This window comes from Cyprinodon tularosa, unplaced genomic scaffold, assembly GCF_016077235.1.
Source record: "Cyprinodon tularosa strain WSP-4 unplaced genomic scaffold, ASM1607723v1 ctg226, whole genome shotgun sequence".
NCBI classification, from domain to species: Eukaryota; Metazoa; Chordata; class Actinopteri; order Cyprinodontiformes; family Cyprinodontidae; genus Cyprinodon; species Cyprinodon tularosa.
Window position 1 is genome coordinate 502,018 of NW_024038844.1, and position 22,330 is coordinate 524,347.

Genomic DNA, 22,330 nt, shown 5'->3' on the forward strand with positions numbered 1-22,330 from the left:
GCATGCAAACACACACACAAATAGAGACGTCTCTCCAGCAAGACACTAAAACGAAAGCATGATGTCAAAGCCACAAGCATAAACAAATACAAAAACACGTGTTGACAAACCAAAACACTTGACAAATCTAAGCAATATTCAGGAATATTGAAATCTTTAATGATCTTTTATCTATTCAGATTAGAAAATACATTCACACACACATTTAGTCAATACGTTTTCAGAAATTAACATGTATAGAGCAGATGGTAAAGATAGAAGAACAAATACAAGTCATAAATGACCCATCATATAAACCTAACAGGAGGTGATTTATCTGCGTCTACTAAACATCAGGAAGCTAATATAGGTTTTTTAGTACAATATCTGTTTATAATAACTATAGTGAGAAAAATGAACATGCCTGTTCAGAGAACAAAAGCCACAGTAGCCTGAAACTATTTATGACCACTGGTGGTGCTGTGGCAAGGGCAGCAAGTCACAGTGGAGTCACATTAGCACAGTACTTTGCAGAATCGCCTCGACTGATTTGCTTTTGTGCTGAACTCTAATTTTACTCCTTATTTTTTCTTTTCCACTGCCTAAAATTTCCTCTGATTCAACTCAGCTGAACTTTTTACATTTTGCAGGGCAACATGCTTTTTCTTTTTTTCCAATACAATAACCTCTGCCTTAGAAGTTTGAAAAATAAATTGCTTTTGACATTATGACTTGGCAAAATAATTGGAAAATAACAAAAAGTGAAATATTCCAAAAGAACTGTAGTCGCCTCACTCGTTAAAGTCTTTCTATTTTATATTGAACTGAATTTAGACTCAGCCGGGTGTGGAAACGGTCTCTTCTCTAAATGGGCAACAGAACATTGAGCTGTTTGCATGGACAGTTACAGTAGTTAGAGTTGGGGAAATCCATCGAAAAGTCTGGAATGCTTTTTTTTCTAAAGGGGATGTCAAAAGCTAAATTAGCTTGTCCCAAAACCCTGAGGTTGTAGGAAACAGCTTTATTTGCTGATCAGTTTATTTTGGCTTCTGACAAGCATCCGATTTATTTAGAGTGTCCCATTTATGTGTCCCTAAAGCCAAGAGGTAATTTTAGGATAAGGAGTTAGCTGAAGCTCAATTAAAGGACATAGTGAATTTAAAAATCAGTGTCATGCATGTTTGAAAACTAAATACCAGCACAATCAGCTCTTTATAACTATTTTTATCAAGTTTTTAAGTGTTAGGTCAGCAAGGATTACCATAGTAGGCAGCCAAATCAGACAATTTACTGATGGATTTCTGTTTAAAATTAAGAAAAAAGAACCAACTTCAATATCTTATTTCATTTAATTAGCAGATCATCTTATTTGACCGTTTCAAATTTAGTGCAAATGCACTTCATTATATTAACTTATACTTATTTTAAGACATTTTTACTAATGCTGGTGAATATTCTGAGTCATCCAGGTCATAGTCATTCCAAAAAGGTTTAAAAACAATCCACTGGTCTTGGTTTCCAAGTTTAAAGATGTTTTGCTTCCCATCCAGGAAGCTTTTTCAATTCGAAATTTCAGAAAAAAAGCATTGAGTTTGAAGCTTTATATAGTAGCCCAAAAACTTGTTTTGGCTTAGAAAACAAGCAAATTGAACCAGAACACGGGTACGCCCTTTATGAATGGGGAGTCACTTTGGGTTCTTTGTTAGCCTGCAATACCTGATACTGGGCTATGCCTCTTTTTTACTTACTTTCAGATCAGTCTTTACAGTGTAGACGAAGATATGTCCATCTGTTGTGTACAGAGAATTGGGAATACAGTCTGTAAAGCACATATGAGTCTATTTTGATGTAGAAAAACCCTTTTGTTTTACTGAATAACAGCTAATGGCTTTACATACTGTTGGTTCTTGTTCTAGACTTGATTTACTCTGCAAGTGACAGAAAAAGAAATCAAAATCTTCGTTTGCTCTCATAAAGTTGGCCAATACATTTTTTATCATCTTGTATTTATCACAAAAGAGCAACTGATTCTTTAAATTTGTTTAAATGCTCCTGTTTCATTTATGCATTTATTTTTTCATCTGTCGCTGTCGTTAACTTATGCTGTGTTCTTACCAGATGTGACATATTCCTGCAGATATCTGCACTCCTTTGGCCTAATGTGTCTAAAACCTCTCCATGCCTGTATTCTATGTTGCTAGAAAGGTTGTAAGGTCAAATTTCAGTGACACAGTACACCAAATGTGCCATGTTGCAGTACTGGACCACAGTGACAGGCTGTCTAGCATTAACCTACTTAGTTCTGTTGTATTAAAACTTTGCCCTTAGCAGATCAGCAATGTCTAATAGAGCTTGTCTCTCCTTGTTAAACACATGTCACAAGTAAACAGGGGTCATTTCTTTTAGCATCTTTTGTTGCACTTCTTCTATTTTTGTGCTTATAGTCGGCAGTGATTGTACTTTTCTCACCACATAGATTTTCACCCGCTTGGTTAAATAAAAACACAAATGTGAAGTAAGTTAATTGATCTTTGTTAACAAGGTTCCTGCTAAACTACAAAGGGCTTGGGACTTCATCTCCATAAGGCGTCATGTTTGCTTAAATGTAAATTATTCAGCTACTTAAGCCAATTTTCTAATTTACGCTGTATTTAATTCAACAGTGCGCTCACTCTCATGCTTTTATTTCCTTTAATTTACATTTCATGAGCAGCTGAATGTTAAGTATATTCATTGAATGATAGTATTAATAATATTTTTTATTATCATGTTCACAATGTCAGGTTACTGCAAAGTGTTTTCATCCTTTGGTAAAAATTTTAAGGTATTTCTTAATCTGTATTCATACATATATATATATATATATATATATATATATATATATATATATATATATATATATATATATATATATATATATATATATATATATATATAACATGCTTCTTTTCCAATATTGCATTGAGAATTGATATTGTAGTGCTGGATAATAGCTAAGAAGGTTTGCTTTTACACTTGATAATTGTGTATGAAACATTATTACAAGTGGCTTTGGGAAAATTAAATGGAAACTGAAGGGGAGGCGGTAAAGGAAGAGGGCATATTACCTTAAGGGAAAGGGAGAGAGAAAATATAGTAGAGAACAACACAAAAACAAATATAGAAAACTGAAAATATAGAATATCTCCTAGAAGTCTTAAATTAGCCATTATTTTTACACATTGTTGAAAGCTTTAACATTACATTATCTTCGAACTTTAAGGGGACTTTAGATTCTTTACATGTAAAGAAACCTGGATGAAAGATTTAAAGTCCATAAAGTGTATAAGATGATTGCATACAAGGTGATTCTTTCTAATGTATGCCGCTGTCATTGAACTCCATTACATTTTATTTTTACTATGACTGTTACAAAAATATATATTTTTTAATATATTTAACCATGTTCTCAACATATTTACCTAATTCTGGCTCAAACGTAAATGAGGAAAAACATTTGTAGTATTAAATCCCTTAAAGTCTGTAAAGATCATTGAAAATTAAATTTCATGAAAAAGTTACGAGGACCTAGTCAATGGAAAGATTTCAAACAAAGCAGATACACCATAAACATTGCGTGTGGTTTTCTGGGTTCAAAGATAAGTTGTTGTGGTTACCTCATCCTTTACAATGTGCTTGGTGATGGGTTCTAACTATTTTATGTATTTCTTTACTTTTTTAAAGCAATTTTGCTTGGAGCTGGACTCCAGCTCTAGGAGAATGAGTGAATAAATAGTGCATGACTCTAGCTGATATGTCAGATATAAATCATGAGGAGAGATGAGATCAGTGGGAATCTACTTTGCTGGGTATTAATTATTTACCTTATTGTATTCCCCTTTCTGAAGTGTGGGAACTCAGCCCCTTTGCCCTTTACAGTATCTCACTGGCTTCCAGTCTATTTTCCATCATGAACCTAGAGTGTTAGAATAAGAAACACTCTGAAAGTGATCAACATCAATATACGCAAGTCAAAGATTTTGGAGACAATACATTTCAAGGAACCAGAGGAATCATGTAAATAACTCATTATGTTAGAAAGTCTATAAAAAATTTACATATTTCTGATGGGACATAAAGACCAATATTGAATTAAATATAAATGAATGTTGGAAAACCTTACAAATTTAACCTATTGTGAATCTCTTTTGTATTTCATTCAACTTTAATTACGGGTTTAAATTTTTTATTCATGCAGCACATACAAAATGCTTGCAGCACTGGGCATTGCCATCGGCTCACAAAACTTCAGGTTCTCTGCTCAGGGATCCAGAGAGATCCGTGTTGCAAACATGTCTGAAGTCCTATGTCAGCAGTAATACGGTAAGCCACCAAACCGGACTAGTGCAGCTCATCAGCCGCCAACCATGACTGCCAGCCTCAGGCTGTCGACTTCTTCTGTTACAGAGAATATCCCAAGCAATAAATTTCACACATCAAATTATGCAGCTGAAACTGAGCAGCCATTAGACATTAAATATTAACCTGTTTACGTTTCAGTCCAGGAATTAGCAGTAACAAAAAGAGGTGGTTGATACAAAGCTTTACCCTTCAATAAGACCAACCTTTTGCTTTTCCCCTTTGCCCTCTGAAGAAAAACCGGTTGCTCTTTGCTGTGTCACAGCTCATTACACAAAAGCAATGAAAAGCAGCAATCATCTATCTGAGAAAAATAAAGCTATCTGCTTCAGAGGGCAGCTCATCTTAAGTATGTGTGATATGTCTCTGTTCCAAGACATTTACCTCAGACAGGCAGCAGCCAAACAGGATGAGTTGAACTGCACTCATCTTTGTGGTCTAAGAAGCTACAGTATGAAAGATTTTTTTTTGTGGAATTTTGTAAACATTTGAGAGCTTTTCATTTTTTTTTGTCTTTGCTGACATGGTTATAGCCCTTGAAGAAGTTTTCATCACATGGCCACCTCGAAACTTGACTTGTGTTATCCATATGTATCCGGCCATTTTACTCTTCATCCAATAGATAAAAACGTGGAAAGAAATTTTTTTAGTACAATAAAAGAATTTAGATTGGAATAAGATTATAACTGCTATAAAAATGTGAAATTCAAATATGTCAATTTTTCTAATCCCTTAAAAGTCGTAGGGAAATCATATTTAAATGTCAAATCATTTTGGCTTAAACATGTATTTAAATGTACTCGTTATCAGACGATATTGTCCCAAAATTAAGAAAATTTCAATTAAAAAAAAATAAAAAAATCCAGTCTTAAAATCTGTGTTTTTGCGTTATCTTATGCAGGCCAGTTAGTTTTACGTTATCTTGTACACCTAAATTCGGCCAATCATATATCAACAGTCATCTCTTTATCAACTTTTTTCGGTCATAGCATCTTGATTCATATGTTGCAGCTAATATACACAACGGTTGAAATAAGAAATAAGAATCATTTCCTTTCCCATTGAGTTTCATCCCAGTTTTCACGGGAATGGACGTCTGTGTCTTCAGCAGGCGTAGAGCTAACAGAACTGCCAGCGTTGCGAGGCAAGGGCTCAAACATGTACGGCTGTAAGCCTTCTACACCAAACCAAGCTTCTGTCGCCTTGGCGTCTTCTTCTACAACATCTTCGTCCCCACTTTTCTCCTCTAAATAAAGAATGTATGACGGAGGAGACTCATCCACGACCTACGACGCTAAACTCTCCTCCTCTTGCATGTTTCCTCTGTCCATAGCGTTCCTTGGCAGTGTCGTTTCTAAGTCACCAATTTAGTGCTACTTGGTCCCAATGGAATTTCCCATTGGGAACCTGCTAGCACTAAGTTGCTAAGTGGTTAGCAAGGTTCTTCCAAGACACCAGCCACAATTAAACTTGCTTGCAAACCTTCTGCCACAACAATCCCGCCCCCTTGATAAACGACCAATCACATTCACTTTATTCACTCTTGTAAAGTCGTGCACCACCCGGAAGAATTTGGATATGCAGCGGTTGGAACAGCCGCTTCCCTACAACTCTGACAATGCAAGGCCTTTCTGTCAAACTTAGGACAACATCTGCCTTTACAGTAAAACAAGTAACAATGTTCACATGGAAAAATTATAAAGTATATAGTACGCTCTCTAGGCTACAGTATTAATGTTAAAACTATATAGTAAATGACTATATAAAAATATATACTGTATTAGTGTTTTTTTTATGTAAGCTGATTAAAAGTATTACGATAGGCAGTAAGCCTGGCTGTTAGCCTGTTCAGAAGGAGGCTAGTTGCACAGAATAAAACTGAAACTGAGTGGAGGCTTGATTAGGCCAGAGAATCTGTAAAATCCCGATTTAATCCCTTGTCTTGGTTTCATACAGTAAAATAGGCCTTTGAACGGCTGGCCTCTTGGTCTACTATTAAAATGGTTCATTGAAATCTTTAGCTCTGTACATCCTGAAATACTCTGGCAGTAGGAAATTATATTCACAAACCCTCTCCAATTTGTTCACAACTCAGCTTTTTTTCCAAGGGGGATTAAACTAGTACTCCTAGTATTTTTATTTTTGGAAGCCAAGCTAACCCTAATCCTAAATTTCCCCCTTTGAAATAACGAAATACTTTGTGTTGCTTTAAAAATAGGATAAAGGTTTGTTGTAACTGTAAAGAAAAAAATCAAATATAATTGTTTTTTTACTAAGTTCTACTAATACCAGGAAATATACTCACTGGTGTTAATGATGAAGGCTTTGGAAGAGGATGTTTATATAAGTACAATAAAAGTCCTTTAGAAGAAAACATTTTAAAAAGAAGTTAAACAGTTTGTAACAGAATAAATGTGCAAGGAGAAAAGATGCAGTGATAGTTTACAAGTCAGCTTCTGGATCAGCTTCTCTGACTGACTGATTTTTCAAGCTCAACATCTGCTGCTTTGGATGTATTTGACCACGCTTCGATGTGCCCAATGCTTGACTTGCAGTAGAAAAAACAAATAAATCCCTTCTAACATGTATATTATTATATGCAGATGCAGAGTTATGTAAATATGCCCTCCCTGAGCAGGTGGATATACTGCATGCTTATCTGTCTCTCATCAGCCCTCAAGAGAGAATTAGGACCATAATGTGGGTCCACATGTGTTTGTGTACATGTTGTTTTTTCCCTGTGGTAAAGGCAGCAGTCAGGTGGAGGTTGTTACACAGAGTAGACCTGCTTCTTTCTATCCATGTGTTTTATTACACATGTATACATTGTGTGCATTTTTTTTCTTTTTCTCTGCAGCCCAATGTGGATAAATGGTTCATTGTTTTAATAGCTGTGGGAGTTACTCATGAGTAATTTGTGTGTAGCAAAGGTCATCAGTCCTAATTCAGAGGAGGGCCTAAAGAGATGCATGGCACTTCTGATATAACACACCTGGGGATGTTTTCTTTCTGGGTCAGAACAATGCAATGAGCTTTTGTGTGTTTCTGACGCGACATCCTATATTTTTATTGTGCCTTGCAAGGGTACTATTACCTGTTGACTTTACACTATTTTGTGGGCCATTTATGCATTAGGCCTACACAAAGCAGTGCATAATTATAATATGGAGAAAGGCTTAAACATAGTTTTAACATGCTTTACTTTTAAGAATACATTTTTTTAGCATAACTATGGGAGAATTATCCTGCCATAATGCAAGAGCACATAATTTCAATTTGAGAAAAGAATTTCATCTTCTTGCACTCAAAACTTATAATGCTCACACTCAAAACATGCGCTCTCTCTCAAATATTTTCTCTTCTCTCTCAAATCTTTGTTTCTTCTCTCAGATTTAATGCTTCTTGCACAGATATTTTCTCCTCTCGCTTGCCTCCTTCTCTTCGCGCACAAACCGCGCTCTGCTCGAGTCTCAGTTACGCTCGCAAGCCCGTAGGCTCTGCTTGCAGATATTTTTTGTTCTCTCTCAGATTGGATCGGACCGTCGCCTAGCAACCTTTCCAGCCAATGGAACGACAGCCTCAGAAAGGGTGCGCTTGCTTAACACTACTGAGTGTGCCTGTGATAAACCTTACCGACAATAAAATGGCTCTTTAATTTAAAGGCTATTAAAATAAGAAGCTGAAAAACAACAACAATCAGGAAAATAAAAAAAGGAAATAATAAAGGGCGATTCAAGAATTCCCAATGAAAAGTCACTTAATTTCAGCCTCCAGCAGAATTAGCATCTGCCCTGACTAGCAAACTTTTTTTTTCTTTTTCTGACGAGTAACTCTGAGGCGTGAGTTTTCTGTTCACATCACGTCACGTCTGAAAATGGATAGCTTTTAAATTAAAAATCCATTTTATTGTCGGTAAGGTTTATCACAGGCACACTCAGTAGAGTTAAGAAAGCGCACCCTTTCTGAGGCTGTCGTTCCATTGGCTGGAAAGGTTGCTAGGCGACGGTCCGATCCAATCTGAGAGAGAGCAAAAAAAATCTGCAAGCAGAGCCTACGGCTTTGCGAGCGTAACTGAGACCCGAGCAGAGCGCAGTTTGTGCGCGAAGAGAAGGAGGCAAGCGAGAGGAGAAAATATCTGTGCAAGAAGCATTAAATCTGAGAGAAGAAACAAAGATTTGAGAGAGAAGAGAAAATATTTGAGAGAGAGAGCGCATGTTTTGAGTGTGAGCATTGTAAGTTTTGAGTGCAAGAAGATGAAATTCTTTTCTCAAATTGAAATTATGTGCTCTTGCATTATGGCAGGATAATTCTCTTATACATAACATTTTTATTAATCTGCCCAAGCTAATAGTTTGAAGAATTACATTTTGTCGGGGTTACAACAAGAAGTCATTTATGATTTTTGCATACCAGCTACGTATGTTTATCGTCATACTACAACTTTGACCAGTTCTTCTTTGCCTGAAGCTCTGTCAGATTAAATGTAGGGTGTAAGTAGAGTCTTTTCACGGATAATTGGACTTAGGTTTGGTCTTTGACTGGGCCTCTTTTAATATGCATATGCCATAATCTGAACGATTCCACAGTGTGTTTAGTGGTTTTGTCCTAAACGATGGCCAAGGCTCAATACATTTATAATGTTTAGCAGTTTTTTTTTTTCTTTTTTTGCATTTCCCTGTATTTCCGTACTGGTTCTCTAGCACAGAGCTTTTTGAATTTTGATGAGAAAAGCTTTTTAGTGTTATCTGCTCTGCATGTTGACTATCTCTTTTACATTGACATTCGATATACTGAAGATCGGACCTTTTTTTGGCTTTATTACAGTAAAAAGTTTAATCCTGAAATTAGCTTAAAATAAAGATAACCGGACTGCATGATGGGCCTGCTTAAAAACATCCGCCCTCCAAATACAGATTGATAGTTTATAGTTGCCATGACTCAGATGACTGAGAATTTGCAGAGGTATATTCCTGAAACAAATGGGGGCTAGATTTCTAAAATCAATGACCAATATTTGCTGTGTCACCAACTCACTCATCTGAGTTGTGGATCTCTATAACTCTGCTAAAGTTACAGTACATGAGTCTCTTGGCTGCAGTTTTGTTTAGTCGTTTCTGATAAATGGGGTCACAACTTGTTAGGATTGGAGTTGTAAATTGTATTACAAATATAGATAAATGCTGTAATTGTCATGTAAGAGTAGGGTATTGAGGGATTATTCATCTTTAATGTCTAGACAACTTGTGGATCTCCATAGATCTCCAGGCTGGTCTAATTTTCCACAGTTTAGCACGTTTCGTAGAAAGAAAGGAAGAAGGCTCTCCAAAAAAATCTTAAAACAGGAATTAAAGACAAATCCCACTTAAGGACATTCCAACCTGATTCCTGATGATGTGTCTTATGGTCTGATCACAAAAGAATTGACATTTTTATGCTGTATTTTAATGTTTTTGCTACAATAAGGAATAGTATGCTTCACAAAATAATTGGCATCAGGAAGAAAGAAGGGAATGGAGAAATACACTGAAGCTGCATCTAAAGAATTTTACAAAGAGGTTAATTTTAGGGAACAAATGGCTCTTTTAAATGGACAATGACTGAGCACACATGCCATCTTTTAAGAAGCTTAAGCACAACAAAGTCCATAACCTCAAATAAAATCCCATAGAAACATGCGAGATGTGTGTGAGGTCACCTTTTTACCTTGATTCAACAACATTAGTTGTTTCAGAATGAATGGTCCCAATTCCTGCTGGATATCGCTGGCATCTTATTGAATAACATTCCATACTGTAAGCTGCCATACAGTTTGAAAGGCATTTCACCGTAACACTAGGGAAATACTGTAAAGAAGATGTTTTTGTTTTCTTATTTTACATCTTCTAAAATTATGTTATAACGTATGCATGGTTTTATAGCATTTAGCATTTGGTCTCTATTGGAATTTTTTTTTACTTTATCACTTCAATACTACCTAACTGAAATGACATGTGCATGCAAAAATATGTTAATTGGCTGAAAGCATAAGTATTGGCTTCATTGCAAATGTTCATTAGAAATGTGCTACTGCTTCTACTGCTTAGAAAGGCAAATGCTTTTGTTCAGAAGAGAATATGAGTTTCCTGCTCTTTTATATAAGGCTCTTTTTGGTCCTGCATTGTTCTTCCAGGTAGACCTAACAGATATGGAGTGGCTGGTTTAAATAATGTTTCATCTAAATAATATATTAATGCAAAATTTGTAATAGTTGCAGATCTAAAGTGTCTTTCCTTCTGAATCAGAACACTGTTAAATTTTCTTTTATCAAAGTTGTAAATGGTATATTTGTTCTAATTCCTGCAACCAATAAATGTTTGGATTGTCAATCTTTTTTTCCGGATATTGTCCCCCTTATAGAAACCTTTTCCCACATTCACATTCTCCATCACGAAGAAAAAGAATGTGTTGCTTTGTGTTATTCTAAGCTAATATTTGTATATTTTTCTTCCCTCCTCCTCAGATCATTGCTTATCAGCCATATGGACGGTCTGTGGACTGGTGGGCGTATGGAGTTCTACTTTATGAAATGCTGGCAGGACAGGTGAGTGCTTTACACTGATAAACAAACATGTTCCCTTCTGTTAAAACTGTTTATGCTACAGCCTTATTCAGATAGACCCACTCTAAGCATTTCTAGTAGAAGTGCCTCCAAGAGTTAATCGCTTCTGATGCATTTGAGTAATGCTGAATTATTTGGTACTGCATTGAACAGCTGCCATCCTTATCTTTTTGCAGTAAAAACACTTCTAAACTGTTTTAAATATGTTTTTCCATTTTTGTTTTCCACAAAGTTTTAATTAATTTTTTTTTTTTCAAAATTGTATTTGTTCACCAACGCAGAGTATCAAATTACTGCAGAGTATAAGGAAATATATACTGATTTTTATATGCAAGTATAATGTTTAAAGTTCTGGAATCACTGCAGCTAACTTAGTAACTTTTTTGCTTTTTTTTAAAGCTATTTTTTGCTAATTTTAACTTTTTTAACCTTTCTAGAGACTTTTTCTCTGTGTTCAGAGACTTGCAACAAGTCAAAGCAATAATCTTTCCCCTATCCCACCATCCCCATGTGGATACTTCTGCAAATCCTTGTAGCAATAACCCACAACATCACAAAGAGCATATCTGGATTTCAATTGCTTTAATGTTCAAATTTCTCTCTTTACAGTATATATTAGATTAGATTTGAACTGAAAAAAACTGATTTGTTTGGTGTTCAATGTTTACACATGAATTTGTCACTGTGTCTTTAGCCTGTTGTTATAAATCATACACAGCGCTGACCTAAATCAGAACAAGCATAATAAATGTTGTGACCTATTTATACTCACTCTGCACAAGATGCAAATTTCCACATATCATCAATTTTAAATCCAGGTGACAGTACAGGCTGTTCTAAAACCAACAGTCACCATTTAAAAGGGAAAAATCATAATTTTGTTTTAGTATCGCTGAAAATTTTTTTGACTGATTTTATGAAAGAAAAACTAGGAAGATATATATATTTTCATGCAGACAGGCTACCTCTGGTCGATAAGAGTCCACTGGTGTGGAAATGACGAATAATTCATTTTATGGACTGTCAAAACACCCATATTATGGTAACTGATGATAACGACGAAGCAGGGAAAGGAAAAGCTGGGTCATCCACTCCACTGACCTTAGAAGGTCTTCCTCTGAAACATGATCTCCTGAGTCATTTTCACAATGTTTCTGGCTTGTTTTTATTCCGTCCAGTGAAAAAATGTAATATTTTTGATTCTCTCTTCACCTGTATGAAAATGATTAAACCTTGCTGATGTGCAGTGGTATTGTGTGAGCCATTGTGTTATAAGACCTTGAAGCAAAAAATCAGTATTTATTCATTGTGTAACTTTAGCATCCTGAACATTGTGTCTTTCCACCCACAGCCTCCGTTTGATGGTGAGGATGAAGATGAGTTGTTCCAGTCCATTATGGAGCACAATGCTTCTTACCCAAAGTCCATGTCAAAAGAAGCTGTGTCCATCTGCAAAGGGGTGAGCAGAGAACAAACTGTTCTCTTAAAAATTAAAGATGGTTTATTTCCTATTTCTCATGTAAATATTAAAACAGTAATAGGAAAAGTTTTTTTGCTTTGAAAAAAAACACTAAAATTGCCATTGGTAATGCAGTTCCTCAATTGCAAGTGCCTCCAAAAGTTACCCATTTTTTCAAATCTATATTTTAGTATCCTGTCCTCAAAAGAAATAAGCACCTCATCTTTATGGAGGTCACCAATTATGTGTATTCCTTTCTCAATCTACACCTTATAATAAAGTGCTCTTTTCCCATTCCATACCACCGAGTTATGCCATAAAGGTGCATATAACTGTCTCAAATGTGACATTCCACACCATTTATGCAATTCTCTCCATACATGTTTTGAGAATTTAAGTAGTGGATTGTCATGGAGTTTCTTGTGATTGTCTGTTGGGATAGAAATTCCAGAGGCGTAAAGGGATCCTCTTAGTGCATTAAGGCCAGATGTTGCTGAATTAAACAAGTTAACAGGAAAATGTCAAACTTAGCACCCATTTTTACGCAGTTTATCTTTAAAAAAGTATAGATTAGGGGTTTAGTTGCTATTTAAGCACATTGATTATTAAAGCACAGATATGGGGTGGGTTAACTGACAATTTATGTCTTAATCTGTAAATGTAAATTAATAAATGCTGAAAAGTTTAAGATTTATCTATGCTCCTTGTCAATTTATTCATACATGTAATATCAGATGTTTCATCTGTGAGAATAAAAGTTTAACAGTTATGAATAAAAGTTACAAAGTTAGAGCTTTGCAGCAACATAATACGAGGAACAAGGCCCAAACAAAACTGTTGATTGAATCCCTATCTTAGCCGAAATGTAGTTTTTAATGCATGTACAGTTAAACATTATATTTTATCCACAGGACTACTAAAAGTGCGTATGTTTTTATATTTTGACTTTTGACACTGAAGTTAATTGATATTTCTGAAGAGTAGTTTAATGTTGTGTTTTTATTATTATTGACTTGGTTTTCTTTAAGTAATCCTACTCTGTGATAAGTTTAAAAATATAAAATCTATATCTTTATCAAATAGCATAAAACTAACAGTTTAAATTTACAGAGGTTAAAATATTGGACAGTTTATTTATTGATTTAGTGTTTTTACTTGAGTGCTCCAATCTTGAGTTTAGATTAGATGGAGGTAATTTTACTGCATGTTGATCCTCAGGATAACTGGATATAAATTTAGACAAAAATGAATATAGTGGTTTGAAAAAGATGGGAAGTATTTTCAACAGGTTTCTCATGGGTTGACATTGATTTCAGCAGAAGCCTAGGATCAGGTTTTGACTGCCCTGGTTTTTACTTTCTCCTGCAAACAGGATTGTTAATGGAATCAGCAAAGTCCAAACTATTTTCAAATGGCACAAAAAACCTACGAAAACTTAATATAAGAAGGATTTGATATAAAGGCTGTAGTTTTGTTCTATCCTTAGGCTGTACAGAGCTGGTGAACTGCACCATAATGTGCTCTGTCTTACTGTCCCTTCCTCTTTACTGAATCATTTTGCCCTCTTTTTCCACTTTAGTTTTGTATTATGCCAAGAAGTGCGCCTTAGTCCTTAACTTCCAGGACTCCGTTTATGAGCTCATACTGCTTTATGTGTAGCATCAAATAGTACAAATTATTTGCCTAGGCTATTAAGAAAAAAAGTAGGTTTAGTGTCAGTCATAATTAACATTTAGCACATCATTTTTGGTGCAGGCCTCGTGCTTCTGTGAAATCTAAAAATACTCTGCACTGACAGAAACCTGACTGCATGTGTTTAGTTCCTGGTTTTAATCTGTGATAGGCTGCTACACTTTTCCTAATTAAAACTCAGTTATCATCAGAATCCCCACTCACTAAAGAAATGATATTTACATGATGTAAGAACACTTTATAATAAAGAAAGATTAGAGCAAAAAAGAGAGAGACTCTGGGAGAATTGACTTGAGGGACGAGAGGTGATGCTGGAATCTTGGAAACATGTAATACCCTGATGAGTTAATGTCTGAAAATAATTTTTTTCTATTATTTAAGTTGCATAACTTAATGTAGCTGAACAATGTCTATTTTACCCCCTTGGTCCCAATATACGCGCACTATTCAGAACAGGAAGAGCATAACAATGTATACTTGGTCTTCAAAGATGTGGTGTGTAATTGATTTTCCACAAAATACCCTAATTTCCCCATATCCACATATTTATTTTAGCAGGAATTCACTCTGCTTATTCTTGTTGTAACAAAATCTTATCTAGCAGTATAAAAATGAACACCCTGTCCTTTATTTTTGCCAGCTTCAGCATCTGCTTCAAAAAAAGAGACCAGCAAAAGACCTACCAATGTCATGTTGGAGATTTTGGTGGCAATTTGCATTGAATGCTCTTAGTTTACCGTCTCTAGCTAATATTGAGCAAGACCCTCCCTCCTCTAAAATACAGGGACTCAGACGCAGCAGCCGCAGCCTTTGTCCTCATTGAACAAGTCACACGCAGGCGAAGCTTGTGATCTCTGTGAATCAAAAATCAGGATGTAAACATAATATTTTGCTTATTTTTGTCTTTTAAACTGTTGCAGTGAATTAGATGTGAACGTGGTTTGAGCTGCCCTAGCAGACACGCCCTCAGTGTCTCAACTCAGAGAAAACAGTTGTTTATTCACTGCTATGAGACCTAATTTTAAAGCTTAGTTGGGTTTTTAATCATTCCAATTCATGCATTTATTATTATTATTATTATTATTATACATTGTCTTTATTTTACTCATCGTTCTTGTCCATCTGATCTAGTGTTTTAAGCTCTAAACAGGAACAGCAGGATGGCTTTTTTTTGTACCTTAGAGCGAGTGTGAATAAAGGTGATTGGCCATGATGTAGTAGAGGTGTTAAAATTAGGTTATCACCAGAAAAAAGAAATCGCATCAGAACGTCCACACTAGATGTTTCTGTTTTGTGGAGATGACTGTATGTCACACTTTGATGTGAGGCTTACAAGCTTAAAGGATTTTTCAGTCTGAGGTGTTTCATCCTAATGATGTGTTTGACAGTAGGATGATTTTTTTGCACCAAATGACAGGCAGTGAGCAGAACTAAATCTACAGCCTTTTTATTTTTTGCCCCTGTCTACAGCTTTCCAAAATAGTCTGTGAGCCAAATTTATTCCTAAAGATCAGATAAAGTAGAATTCAGGGCACCGTGATACTAATAAATGACAAAAGTAAGAAAAAACTCATACAGAAATGTTCCTAATCAAGTTCATACTTTTTTATCAGAAGTTGATCACCTAAATTATTTGCATAACAAAAATATATATTATATGATGCTATAATGCAGAACAGTATAATATAAAACAGGATGTAAATTTTGCCAAATAAGAAGTAGAAATACTAGAAAAACAACAATTTTGTTCACAGGTTTGAATTTAATGATTGTTTGAATAATCCTTCAAGAAGCAGAATTATTTAATATGGTGGTGTTTTGGTCAAATATCCTCAGCAAGAAGCACAGAAACCATTTTTGTCACAATGGAACTAAAGCTTTCTTACAATCCTCGTCAGTGGAGTCCTCTCACTTCTGGTGTCTCAACATCAGAAGCGTTTAGATTTAAAATCTTTTGCGATCAGTTTTTATAAGTGCTAATCATAAGGAGGAAAGAAGAGAGTACGCTCTGCCCCTGGTTAACGTGGCTCACCTACTGTATGTGAAGGCCACATCCTTCCTGAACTCAGCTTCACAGACAGTGCATTAAATGGGCTGGTCTGCTGGCCACTGCCCCAGCTGGTTATAGACCTTTCCATCGCATCCCATAGCCATCTCCTGGATCCTTTCAACATTTACCTGATTCCTGTGGCTTAGGTATCCATAGCACCCCTGCTGGCGTTTTTACTGAGCTCTTTCTCTTCGACTGCTTGTTTCCTTAATGCTCTAAGCAATGCAGGTAGAGGAGAAATATTATTGACTCTTTTTAAAAGCACATTTCCCTGAAAGCAAGTACCTGTTCCAATACTTCCCAACCAATACTTTGTGCAGTAACATACAGACATCAATGTTTGATAACGTTTTTAAAGACTTTTTTGACCAATTGGTTAAGATTGTGTTTTAATGTTTTAGCTTTTAATTGTTGGTGTTTTATGTTTGTTAAACTGATGAGCTGTTTACTCAGTATATTTTAAACTGTACTAAGAAAATCTCCCCAAGATATTTTAAAGTTTTGGGCTAAATATATTTTTATTAGCTGAAACTGATGCATGAGATAACCTTATAGTCTTTGTTTCAGTTAGGTGTTTTAGCAAAAGTCCTGTTGTTGTAGGTTAACTTTTAATAAACACCACTAAAAATGATCTAGTATTTTTGCATGGGTTCCATTCGGGGCACTTGAAGAGTCAGGGCCCGTAAATAAAAATAATAAAATACTAATTTCATCAGAAGATGTATATGCTGCAGTCTTTTAAGCTAATGATTGTTTTCAGTTCTGGCTTACACTTTCTAATTCTATAAAGCAAAAAAACAATAGACATTTCTACTGTAAATTTCTTCACTAAATAACATGCTTTCTGTCTATTTCAAGGTAAGTTATTGTAACTGAAAACATTTTGATTCAATAACATTTGCAGAGTAATGTAAAAAAAACTTGTCAGTGTTTTTACATATACCTTAAAAAAATAACTTTGCACATACAGTAGTAAGCCCAACTCAGGGGTCAATTGTTCAAAGGCAGCTTACTTTTATTAATCCTAAAACAAACTGGCTTTGCATCATTATTCGTGCTTTCTCATCATTTTGCCTTTCAGTCAGAACAATATCCTGCAGTGCAAAAAATAATGCATACTCAAGATGTTTAAAATATGTCCTATCATAAGCCTATTTCCTTTCAAATTCGTGAAAATTTAGTCTTAACAAAATTCAAAGCTATTTATAAATTTAGGACTTAATTTAGAATCTGTTTTAGTAAATCTACACCAAAAAAATTTTTATATGTGTCTATTTTCAGTGTTGGAATACAGAGCTTGTTTTGGTTTTCTAACTAGGTGCAAATTGTCTTGTCATGTTATTGTCATGGTGAACTGAAGAGACAGCAGTCCTCTAAAGGCATAACAGGCAGAGGGAAACAACATTATGTCACAGATTTTGGTCCATCTGTTTAGCTGTCATTTGCTGACCTAGAAAAGCAGTGGCATCTAATTTTAAAGGATACCCAGACGAAGAGAGGGATGACCATTTTCATTTAGATATATTTAAAAGATCCAAAGCTAATAGGTCTCATTTTGGATAGTAACGCCTTTAAGCTGTCATTTAGGCTTCAGACAAAGTTGGTTTTGAATTTATTTTTCAAGCATAATATCACATCTTTAACCCTATCTAGGGGGTTTTAATTGAGCTTTCTATCATATGTTGCGGCTTCATTATATAGAAAAGTATTATAGTTAACATAATGTAATCTGTTTGCATTTGAAGTTCCCTGAACTAGGAATTTAGGGTAATTTTCTTAAGGTAGGTATACATGTTTTTTTAGATGACGGACGGAGATGAGGACGAGCTTTCAGCCTCATCATCCGTCCTGTGTTACATAGTATAAAGAGGGCAACAAGGAGTAATTAGCCTCTCACGATCACCTCCGATGGTATGGTAGGATGAAATCAAACATGTTTGAAATTCAGTCGGCCATCTTAAGGTGATTGTCATCTTGAGTGTATCTTCCTATTGAAGCAGAGCTACTAGCAAATTTACCTCAACCTTGCTCATTGCACATCTGAAAACAATAAATTCTTCTTCTTCTCTGATTTAGAAAGAATTCAACCAGCGCCTTTTGTCTGCTAGGCTGAGTCCGACTTGTAGTTTTTGGTCATACAGTGTGAGCTGTCAGATTGCATCAGAGGGTCATACAGTATAAGAACAGATGTTGTGAGCTGTGAACTTATGAACCCTGTGGTTTTGTCGTACAATTTGACCTGTAGCTGAGTACAATGACTGAAAGTATCATGCAGTGTATGCCGGACCTTAATCAATAACATTTTATAAGAAATAAAATCTGTACACAACATATAGTTTTTAACCATTGTTTTGGATCGATGCAATTGTATACTGTTGGCATCGGCACTGAGCTGATGTTTTGCTTAAACCAACAATACATAATTGTCAACCTAAGAATCAGCTTAATTTGAGATATATTCAATGATTTTTCAGGTCAATATACAGCACTTGCTGTCCTTCTCAAAAACTGGCAACTTTAAACTAAACTGTAACTTAATAGGGTCGTCAATGAATGACTGATGTTGTCCAGAGTGCCGCTTTTAAACACCAGAGCTAACTAAGCTAAAAGTTGTTTTTCTAGAGGTGTGACTGTTGGTCAGATTGCAAAAAACAAAAACAATGAGAGAGGCTGTTTCGTTTTGTTGCACTTCAGTGTCTCTAGTTGCTTTAAGGGATGCTACACTTGGACATTACAGGTTTAGAGCCCCTAGTGGCTGAAGGTTACACACTGTTGCTTTAATTGTTTTGACCCAATCCATTTAATATGTTCTTGGTTTATTGTTTTGGTATTAACAGCTGATGACCAAACACCCATCTAAGCGCTTGGGCTGCGGCCCTGAAGGAGAGAGGGACATCAGAGAACACGCCTTTTTCAGACGGATCGACTGGGATCGTCTTGAGAACAGAGAGATACAGCCACCCTTCAAGCCTAAAACGGTCAGTACACACATTCAGGATACAAAATTCCACAGGTAATGCTTTTCAGTGCATTCCATCACTAGACCTCACACATCTTATGAGGATATTGTTTTTGGTTTATGTTTAAGCATGATTCAGTGCAGAAGGAGGTGTTTGTTTCCTCATCTTCAGCTAAAGGTGTCACTGCTCATCCATCCCATTTATATGACTACAAATGGACTATTAATAAATTATGGTTTATTGTAACTCTGTACAACCTTCAAACTTTGCATTTCATTATAAAATTAGAGTACTTCATCATATTTTTACTCAAATTAGAGTAAAACATGGCAAGAAATGACTCCAGCAAGAGTAAATAAAAGTTAGTAGGTGAAAGGATACAGTACTTAAGTACTGAATAACTGATCATAACACTTTTTATTTAAAATTATCTCATAAAGACAATCCAAAATGGAAAGTTATTTGCAAATTCTGCTATTTTTGCAAAAGGTGTAAAAAAAAAATCCACAATTCTGTATTTAGATTTACAAATGGATACTAAGATCTGCAAATGTAACATTTTTAACTTTTGCAACTAATGTAACATTTGCAAATGTTACAATGCAAAAACCGGATTACACACACAAGTAGTTTTACACATTTGCAGATTGTTGTAGACACAGAAATCTCCTCACACATTTCCAGATTTATGAAAACATTTTCAAATCCCGCTGCATGCACACAAATCGAGATACACACACAACTCTCCACACACATATGCAAATAATTTTGATACAAGATTGCTCCCATACCCCTAGGAGTAGGCTTTGCAGGAGTTGTCTTAAAGGAAGTGATGATAATGTAAATAATAGGGGAACTTTTAAAGAGGCAATTCTGCTGCAATGAAATATAAATATATTAATTTATTATACCTTTTGTTCAGTGGAGAAAATCTGTTTCTGTATCCATCTGTGGAACAAGAATTAGCTTTTTTCACTGACAGATCAGTGAAATAAACTGTTGGGGTTTTATATTTATAGACTCTATAGAAACAACATATGACTGCAGCTAAAATACTGATATAAATGAATGTTATCTTAAAGCAAGGAAACAGTAAACATATTTCTGTATACAAACTCCCCACAGAAAGGCATCTATCATCACTGATCGTTTTGATCATTTTAGACTTTAGACAGATTTTATTTGTCATTTTGTTTACACAAGTGTAAAGCAAAAAGAAATTTCGTTTGGAAACAGCTCACTGGACAATTTCATATTTTTAAAAGTGCAGCCTTGAAAAAATGGTAAAAAATTACTGTAAATTTACAGTTCTAACATTTTTTTTTTGTTTTTATAGTTGTACATAAAAAAGTAAAAAGGGCTCTAAAATAATCACCTTAATGATTTTAAATTCTTACTGAGTAAAAAGGTTAATTAAAGGAGGTCTAACATTTTTGTATTTTTGCCATTAATCTGTGAATTCTCTCATGGCAATATTGTATGTGATGATAAGCTAATCCTAAAAATTACTATTTGTTTGAAACTTTTGGTTTCGACTAAACAGAACAAACCTCAAGGATCCCATCAACCTTTTAAAACAATTTTTGCTTTTCACTCTTTGACACCTTCTGTATACGTAGAAAGAAAAACTTTGACACCAACCTCATTACTACATTTGGCACATGCTAAGAAGCTTTTTAAAGGAGCATATTATTTTGAAAAAACATTCAAAATGACTTGCATAAAAATGGAGTAAATCATTTAATATGAATTTTAATTTGCTTTTAGTAATTGTGTGTATTCAGGCCTTGTTGAATACAATCACAATTCTAGGAATGAAAAGAAGGAAATGAACCGAGTGTTCAAATTAATTATTAGAACTACATACAAACGTACCATAATAAAGCAAAATCAAGCAATTCTCTGACAATGTTATAGTTTTTTAAATCGTTTCAGGATTACAATGAATTATCTAGTTCTTAGAAGGTCCACAAATGAGGTTAAAGGTCTTTTGTAACCCACAAAGATTGACATATTCCACTGAGCCAGAAGGTGTGCTTAAAAAAACGACAGTAAAATAAAAATACTGTGAAAAAGAACCTTTTCCAAACATGCTGCTTTTATGATTATTTATATAGAACAGGCCCATAGTTTTTTCCATTGTATCTGATTAAGTAATCATCAGCAAAACTAACCAACTGTTGCAAACAATAAGGGTGTGAAGTTCTCTAGACCTAAGCAGTCACTTAGCCTCCAAAACAATGCCAATAAATAAATAAATTTGTATTTGTTTTGTATAAAAAAGCAGCTAAAAGTTTGAAAACTTTTACAAACTTACCCCCAGTTACAATATTCAGATTACATTTGATATATTAGCTCTTTTGAGAAAAAAAAGGCCAGTACAGTTAAAAGTATATTATCACTGATACGAAATGTCTTATTTTGAAACCAAACGTATACAAATGCTTTAAGTTTGATGAATAAAATAAAGAAGTGAGAACCATTTTAAAGGAAGTTAGGCAGACCGTTTTGAAGAATATTTTGAGACTTTTAAAGTCAGTTAGAAGAGTGTTTTATTTTAAAGATTGCTTTAAAAGTTGAACTGTTTTGAGCTGTTTGATTTTTCAACATTGCTTTTAGCCTAGATTAGGAAAACGGTTGTGTTTTCTGTGATCTAAGTTACTTTTTTCCCTCTAATTTTTTTAATTTAATGAAGACTTTTTTTTGTTTAAAGATGTTTAAACGTTGTCAAGGAAAATAGGCTTCGCTGTTTATGATGATATGAAAGGAATCCTAGTTATCAAGACTGTCTGGCCTCATCCAAGGATATTGATCTGCAATAATTAAATAAACCCACTGAATATCATGACCTAAATAATCAATTTTCAAATATTGCATAAGAAAAAGTATTTACTCCGATATCCAGTTAAATCTATGGTTGGTGCTAAACATGGCTTTTTTGCTGTTACTGTAAATATATTAATTTAACATTGCTGAGTTGAATTGAAGTAATACAGCATCAAACAAAATAATTATTTTTATATTACTATGCCATTGCTGGTAATGATTCCTGAATACATTTTATTTTTTGAATTTTTTATTATGCTTATTAGTGAACGTTTATCTAAATCAGAGCTCAAAGCTCTGCAGAGGATTCATAAAAGCTGTGTTTCTTTGAGAAAACAGAAAAACCAAATAGTACTTTATCCATTGCT

General features: G+C 34.8%; 1 protein-coding gene across 1 annotated transcript in view; it reads left to right on the forward strand.

Moving 5' to 3' along the window:
• prkcaa (protein kinase C, alpha, a) overlaps positions 1 to 22,330 on the forward strand; it is a 189,167-nt gene that overhangs the window by 161,084 nt on the left and 5,753 nt on the right. The window contains exons 14-16 of the mRNA XM_038286484.1: positions 10,877 to 10,957; positions 12,327 to 12,434; positions 19,014 to 19,154. Of these exons, the coding sequence (XP_038142412.1) occupies positions 10,877 to 10,957; positions 12,327 to 12,434; positions 19,014 to 19,154 (330 nt within the window). The remainder of the gene's footprint in view (positions 1 to 10,876; positions 10,958 to 12,326; positions 12,435 to 19,013; positions 19,155 to 22,330) is intronic.